Source organism: Camellia sinensis, chromosome 8 (assembly GCF_055761805.1).
Source record: "Camellia sinensis isolate YWXY chromosome 8, ASM5576180v1, whole genome shotgun sequence".
NCBI classification, from domain to species: Eukaryota; Viridiplantae; Streptophyta; class Magnoliopsida; order Ericales; family Theaceae; genus Camellia; species Camellia sinensis.
The window spans coordinates 134,493,145-134,501,406 of record NC_138968.1 but is presented as its reverse complement, the minus strand read 5'-3'; the positions used below and the strand labels follow the sequence as shown (position 1 = coordinate 134,501,406).

Below are 8,262 nucleotides of genomic sequence, written 5' to 3'. Positions count from 1 at the left end.
GGATTAACACATTCACAAATGTGCCGAAGCTAAGTCACTCGCGTCCTAATGTGATGGGCAACAGTAAATCACTCCATCTAAGCATGTAATAACATAGACACATACAAATTTTCTTCCTAGATAATGACCGTCCCGCGGCATTGCTAGAGTTCCAATTAGAAATAGCAGTGATCAAGTGCTATTCTAATAGGACTTTCAGAAGCCCGTAGACAAAATCTACATCTTAGGAACTAAATCTCATACCCATATAATCATATAAGCATGTTATCACACAATGTTACTAGCAAACAAACATCTCTGTAATGCGAGACAAATCCATTGTGGTACTAACCACTTCCCACGTACCTAAAGTATTCAAATCCGGTATGCTCTGATACCAAGTTGTAACGCCCCCAAAATATAACCATAAGTTCAACCCAAATATATATGAATAACTGCATGAATCGGAGTGTAAAGTTCTTTCATTTCATAACGTTAATAGTTCAAAAGAGTTTAGCATAAATAAATGCCCTATAGGCTTACACCTTTCCAAGTCTTGATTTGGTTACAACAAAAGTGAGAGTAGCTCATATAATTAAAGCCCTAGGCTATACAAGAAGTGAAACAAAACAAAAAACCTCTTGCTTCTCGAAAGTCCCTCCAATACTTGCCTTGGTGGAGGCATGCCATCAATACCTGAAAAATATTTTTCCCAAATAAGGTGAGCCACAGCCCAGTAGGAATAATCTAACACAATATATGAGATTTAACAAATATATAAGTACAATATGTATAAATAATGTCTGTGACAAAACATTCATGTTTTATATATTTAAAAGGTACCAAATCCAAATCTACAATCTATTCCTGTTCAATTCGTTTCGATACATGAGCCAATTTCATTATCTTTTAATAACTCAATTGAGACTAAAACTCAATGGTTCTACAATTACACAATTATCATACAAACACTTCAATCTGCCATTTTACGAAAATTTCGTCCGCGGGCTCGACACCCATGTATAAATTTCGGGGCTTTCACCCAGGACACTCCAACTAACTTAATTATAATGGAGTCTATCCCGTTTCTCCTCCCAAATAGTGGAGTACATCCCCTTTCTCCTCCCAAACAATCATACATATACAATGTGTTTAAACAGATAACCATACATGGAGTACATTCCATTTCTCCTCCCAAACAATTATACATGTACAATGTATTTACAACATGATCATATTCAATGATAACCAACCATGGATTTGTTTTAATTTACCTAATCCTCATACAATTTCTACAACAATCATATCTATCCTCCATCGATAGCCCAATACAGTTATTTTTAAATAGATATACAATCTCAAGACATATAATTTATTGAAAAATTCCAAAGATGAGACGTATCATCTACTCAATTCCACCATTTATTTCAATACTTGTTCAATTTCATGTTTACAATCTTACTGCACACACATTTATCAAATTCATGTATCCTAAAACCATTTGACACTATTACTTTGTCAAATTTCTCATGCCACATTTTTGGAGCTTGTTTCAGTCCATATAGTGACTTCACAAGTTTACACACTTTGTGTTCTTGACCCTGTACAACAAATCCTTCTAGTTATTCCATATAGATTTCTTCATCTAACTCTCCATTTAGGAAAACAGTCTTAACATCCATTTGATGGATTTCAAGCTTGTAGATTGATGCTAAGGCAATCAACACTCGAATGGTGGCAATCCTGGACACCAAAGCATATGTATCAAAATAATTAATACCCTCTTTTTGAGTAAAACCCTTAGCAACTAATCTTGCTTTGAACTTGTCAATTGTGCTATCAACTTTCATTTTCCTTTTGAAAATCCATTTACAACCAATTGGTTTGGATCTAGGTAGCAAATCAGCAAGTATCCATGTATTGTTACCTATGATAGAATCCATCTCATCGTTTATTGCTTCTTTCTAGAAAGCAACATCTTGAGACTTCATAGCCTTCTCAAAGGTTAATGGATCTGAATCCATATTCAAAGAAATCATTGTTTACTTACAATAAGCTTTTGTAGTTCCTTCTACAAGATAAACAATGAAATCAGGGCCAAATGACTTCTCAGCCAAGAAGTTGATTCATATCCTTGATTAGAATCCAACCTTGGAATGACTGTGAAACGATTCTCATAAAATATCGCATCACGTGATTCAATGATGGTATTTGTTTCCACTAAACCATTGGGCTCTACTAGCAGAAACCTATATGCTTTGCTATGTACAACATAGCCAAGGAATATGCATTCAATTCTTTTTTCACCTTATTTCTTCCTTTTAGGTTTAGGCAATCTGACTATTGCTCTACAGCCCCATGTTTTTAAGTAACCTAGAGTAGGTTTCTTGTTTTTCCATAGTTCATAAGGAGTAACATTTCTTCCTTCGAGAGGAATTCTATTGAGTATGTGACAGGCAGTGAGTAAGGCTTCATCCCCAAAAACTAAAACTTAAATTGGAGTAAGAAAGCATAGCATTAATCATTTCTGTTAATGTCCTATTCTTTCTTTCAGCTATTCCATTTTGTTGTGGTGTGTAGGGTGCAAACTTCTCATGAATAATACCAACATTTTCACAATATTCTAGAAAATGGTACTCATTGCCTCTATCATACCTAAGTCTCTTTATTTTGACATTACACTAATTTTCTACTTCTGTCTTAAAAATCTTGAATTTATCAATCACCTTATCTTTTGAATGCAAAAGATAGATATGACAGTACTTAGAAAAGTCATCAATGAATGTTACAAAATATTTCTTACCACCTTTAGTGGGGGTACTATGCATGTCACATACATCACTACGCATAAGTTCAAGCAGAAATGTGTTTTTATCTACTTTAGGAAATGGAATGCAAGTAATTTTTGATTGCACACAAAATTTACATTTTTCAAACATATCAATGTCATACTTAGGAATTATATATAAATTAACCACATCATGCATTTTCCTAGTATTAACATGACCTAAACGAGCATGCCACAAAGAAAGAGAATCAACAATATAAGCAGAAATATATGTATTATTGATAATGTTAAGTTTGAACATTCCCTGATACATGTAGCCCTTCCCAACAAAAATTCCACCCATACATAGGGCAAATTTGTCCGACTCAAATACTAACTTGAAACAATGCCTATTATGCAAGCTTCCAGATACAAGGTTTTTCTTGACATCAAATACATGATAAACATCATTAAGACTTAAAATTTTTCCAGATGTGAAATCGAGATGCACCGTCCCTTTGCCTTTGATAGTAGCAGTTGGAGAGTTGCCCATGTAGAGAACTGTTCCATCACTCAGTTATTCATAAGTAGTGAAACAACTCTTGTCGTTGCAGACGTGCCTTGTTGCTCCTGAGTCAATCCACCAGTCACCAACATCTTCGAGAATGTTCATCTCGAATACAATACAACAGCCATGAACTTGTTCTTGGCCTTTGATGCTTTTGGCTTCTACTTGTATGGCCGGCATTCATTCCTGAAATGCCCTGGCTTGCCACAGTGCCAGCAAGTGCCTTTTGGCTTCTTAGCATCTTTCTTGGGCTGTTCATGCTAATGCATCTTTTTGTTGAACCTCTTGCCGTCATCCACCATGTGAATCTTGAAAGTCTGAGCCAATTGGTTTTCTTTACTTTCAAGAAGTCTTGACTCTTCCTCAACTTGGAGGTGTTAAGCCAATTCCTCTAAAGTTAGATCTTCCTTTTTATGTTTTAGAGTTTTCTTAAAATCCTTCCAAGAAGATGACAGTTTCTCTATTATAGATGAAACTACAATAGATTCATCCATGTTCATATTCTTTTGTCGAAACTGACTCAGAATATGTTGGATCTCATGGAATTGTTCCATAATGGGCTTTGTATCAATCATAGTAAAACACGTAAAATTACTAATAAGAAATTTCTTACTGGTGGCATCCTTGGTGAGGTACTTTGACTGTAGTATGCCCCAGCGTAGCTTTGTCGTTTCCAAATGTTGATACACATCAAACAAAGAGTCTAACAGCGCATTAAGAATGTGTCCTCGGCAAATGTAGTCGTCATTCTCCCATTTGGTTCTAGTACAAGTTTGCTCCATTGTCTCATCTTCTTGCTCCACTGGATAGGGGGTAGTTAGCACATGGACCACTTTGAGAGTGGTGAGCAAAAATTGCATTTTCTTTTGCCAGCAACGGAAATTGCTGCCATCAAACTGGTCAAGCTTCGTGAAATCTTGAGTCATTTTCTAAATAGACATCGCCATATCTATATATTGTCTTTAGATTGTTGGAACAATTCGTCTTGAATTCTTTAGTTGGTGGTCTTCAGGTTTTTAAAACTTGGTGATGATATTCCCTATGTAGGACAGAAATTTGGTGCTTCAAGTCGCGTTACTAAGTCACTTTCCTAAAGACAATATTTGCACCCACCAAAAGGTGTGTAGGAGGTTACAACAAATTTGTCTCCAGGATACAATGAAGCCTGATCTAAAGATCAACTCTACCGGCGTCTGCGCTGACGACAGTAGATCAGAATACTCTTGATATAATCAAGAAAACCAAGACAGTGATAATCAAATCTGCAGAACTTGATTACCAGTAAGAAAAACAAAATTTTGCTTAAGAAACTCTAAATCAAGAGGGAGAGAGAGAATTGCAGGAATGAATTCTGAATTATTTTTTGGATGAAATGAAATGGCTGATTGCGTAGCCTATTTATAGGCCTTGATGCACCTGATCGAATGGCTATGTCCTTTGATAGCATCTGATCAGATTTGACCGTTGGATCAATGATCTATGGTGCAGATAATTCTCACACCGAATAGATGCCTTGACTAATCACACCTGATCACAATCAGGTGCCATCTCATCTGTACGATCACACACATCACCAATCAACGGCTACGATCAATTCACTCCAGATCAGACACACAATTGTTCGATTGGTTGGTTGACTCACCGCCAACGGACGCCATGTCACTGCCACATAGAGCTGACTGTATTCCACATCACTGTAGACACCCCATTTTTGACCGTTCTCAAGACTTGGGTGTCCTTGCAGGTACATCCAATGACAAGTCTGATTGCTCATCGAGCACCCGAATCCTACGACAGAACATGCCAGGTTTGCTCTTTTCAAACCCTATTTCCATTATGTCTCATATTTGGACCATGTGTTGGTCTTTGCAGAGTGATTCTTGGAATGCACTGCCGGCCACTTTTTTGGCACTGCCGGCCATGCATTTTCTCATGCCGGTCATTGATGAGGCCTGCCGGCCATCAATGAGCCACTGTCGACCACCGCTGATGGCCGGCAGACCACCAACTGTTCAGTAGATATTTTGTAGATATTTTTGACAACTGTATGCACAGGTGAGCTCATCTGCACCCAAGTTGATGGCTGAATCTTCTTGGATGGCCTTTGTATCTTCTATATATTGAAGCCATCTATATGCATGCAAAGGGTGACAAAGTTTGAGCTGAGTTATATATATATCTCTCTCTCTCTAGAATCCTACCTCTCTATATTTTGTGTTTGAAAGTGCATTTTCTCTACACATTTGTGCTAGCACCCTTAGCCAAAAACCTTCACCTTAGTGTTGAGGTTCTTGGAGGCCTTGTTTGAGCTCCTTGGAGTGTTTTTGGCTCAGAAGTTTGGCCATTTGCCTGCTGTTTTAGTGCTATGCTTCAAGGGTAAGGATCTCACCCTTTTGAGCTTTGTTTTACTTCTTCGCTTAGCCACCTTTGCATGCTGGTTTGAAGCTGGTTTTAGCTACTAAAAAGTTATTTTTTCAAGGTCTCAAAATGATGGTGAGAGCCTTGTGTGGTTAAGAGGTGGTTTCCACCCTTTGCTCTTTGCCTTGTAAAGCGTTTTGAGCTATCTTTCTTAGCTTTTGGTATAACCTTTGCTTGGCCTTTTAATCACTAAAACTCAGAGGAATTTTAGTGGTAGAAAGGTGGTTTTGGGGTCCTAAATAGGAGGTGGTGATCCCCTCACCTTCTATCTTGTTTGCTTGTGTTGTTGGCCTCATTGTTGAGCATGCTTTTCTATCATTTCATGGCTTAGTTTAGGCATGTTTTAGGCCTTATTTTAACACGCTTTAACTCTGTTTAGGGCTGGATTGGTCACTTGTTGCTTGATTTTGGTACTTGTAGTGCAATCATGCTTGTTAGCCTAGCTTACTTGATGTTTTAGCCTACTATTCTAGCATGTGTTGACTCCACTGCAGCATGTTTTTGCTCATTTTTTAGCATTCTTTAACTCTGTTTTGAGTGGTCTTGTTCCTTTGAGGCTTGCCTTGCATGGTTGTAGTGTAATGGGCCTTGACTAGCTTTGAGTTTCAAGGTCTTTGACATGTTATGTTTGAGTTGTTTGCATGTTTTGGCATCATTTCATACATGATTTTAGAGCATATAGTGTAGTCACACTCTCACATATTCCACTCTTTTATGGCTTTGAGAGTTGTGCCTTTATGCCTTATTTATGAGCCAATACATGAGCATGCATTTCTTGCTATTTAAGCTTCAATTTCAGCATGTTGTAGCCACTGGTTTGACATGATTAAACTCTATCCAGGGCTGGTTTGGTTGTTTATGCTTGATATTGCATGCTTCTGGAGTGATGCTCTTTACTAGCTTAATGTATTTTGCTTTTGAGCATGTCTTTTTTGGATTGTTTGCATGCTTTAGTGTCTTGAGCATGTCATTTCAGCATTGAAAATCTGCCATCTCCCTCATTTCTTCACTTTTCAATTTGATTTGAGAGTTGGTTGGCCTTGAGTTTGTGTTTAAACATGGGATTGAGGCTTGTGCTTAAATGGCTTTAACCATCTTTTGAGGGTTCCTTCTAGTCAAAGGCATAGTCTCTCCTACACACCTACCAGAGAGCACTAGGTGAGAAAGGGGAAAGAAATGGTTGGAAGAGCCAGAGCAAGACAGGCTGGGAAGCACTACGAGCTGGTGCATCGACCTACTACCGGAACCCTGAACGGACGCTTTGTCCGGAAGGGGGAAGACTTCCCATTCTGCGGCTTTCCAGAGCCATGGTTGAATTATGAGAAACGGCGTTTTCCCGGCTTTCAAATCTTTTTTGACTTACAGTTGCAAGGGGATGAAGTTGCAGAAGAACAGACTAACCTATCAGCTGAGGTTAAGCAGTGCAAAGAGGATAAGTCTGAGGGCACAGAACTTGAAATGGGGGTAGCACTGGCATGTCTCCTCTCAGATCCTCAAATCACACCAGAGTACTCGGGGGACGACTACTCTATTTCCATGATTGGAGATCAATCGGCTGTGGGCCCTTCTTCTAGCATTCTGGACGCATCTATTGCACCTTCCCTTGTCTGGAAATACGAGGAAGGCTTTTTGTCTACCAGTTATGAGTCGAATGGTGAACCAGAATATGATTCCATAGAGTCTGTGGAGTCAGAATCAGATTCTGGTTCCTCTGAGTCAGAGTCCGGTATTCCTAGGAGTGATAACCCGGATGTCGTTATCCTGTCCTAGTCATCTTTTTTATTTTCCTTAGAGCCTGTTGTAACCGAAGGATCAGACGAACTGGATGTTGTTAATGAGAATGATGCTGCGGCTTCTGAGTATTCTTCTATGCCTCTTGTTTATTGCATTAATCAGGACTTTTAAAACTTTGATGAAAATGACGAGGAAGAAATTCCTCCAGTTTTGAAACATTTGATTGAACGAGAGAAGAAGAGGTTTGTAAAACCTTTGGTTGATGAAATCACTTCAATTAATGTTGGAACTGAGAAGGATCCGCGGCTGGTCCAGATTGGGTCCACGTTGTCTTCTGAGGAACGCGAGTGCTTAGTCGCTTTATTAAAAGATTCCAAAGATGTTTTCGCGTGGTCTTACAAAGACATGCTTGGAATCGATCCTGAGATTGTATAGGATCGGATCCCTCTTGACCCAGAGGCCCGACCCATCAAGAAGAAGCTCCGAAGGATTTGCCCGGACTGGGCTCTAAAAATCAAAGAAGAGGTCACGAAGCAGATTGATGCAGGGTTTCTGTTAGTATCTGAGTATCCTACTTGGTTGGCCAACATAGTTCCAGTGCCGAAGAAAGATGGCAGAATTCGAGTGTGCGTGGATTTCAAGGATCTAAACAAAGCTAGCCCAAAGGACGACTTTCCATTGCCACACATTGACGAATTGGTGGACTTCACTACTGGGCATGCGCTGCTCTCATTCATGGATGGATTTTCTAGGTGCAACCAGATCCTGATGGCACCTGAAGATAGAGAAAAGACTG

The 8,262-nt window shown here is 39.0% G+C and overlaps 1 protein-coding gene across 1 annotated transcript; it reads right to left on the bottom strand.

Annotated features, from left to right (window-relative positions):
* Positions 1–3,691: 3,691 nt before the first annotated feature.
* Positions 3,692–4,240, bottom strand: LOC145798071 (uncharacterized). Its single transcript, XM_082885534.1, has one exon. The coding sequence runs from the start codon at positions 4,238–4,240 to the stop codon at positions 3,692–3,694; it is 549 nt and encodes a 182-aa protein (XP_082741660.1).
* Between the last annotated feature and the right edge of the window lie 4,022 nt (positions 4,241–8,262).

Excerpts from the sequence above, each read along its gene's own strand:
- LOC145798071 (XM_082885534.1), bottom strand. The coding sequence starts at position 4,240 with ATGACTCAAGATTTCACGAAGCTTGACCAGTTTGATGGCAGCAATTTC.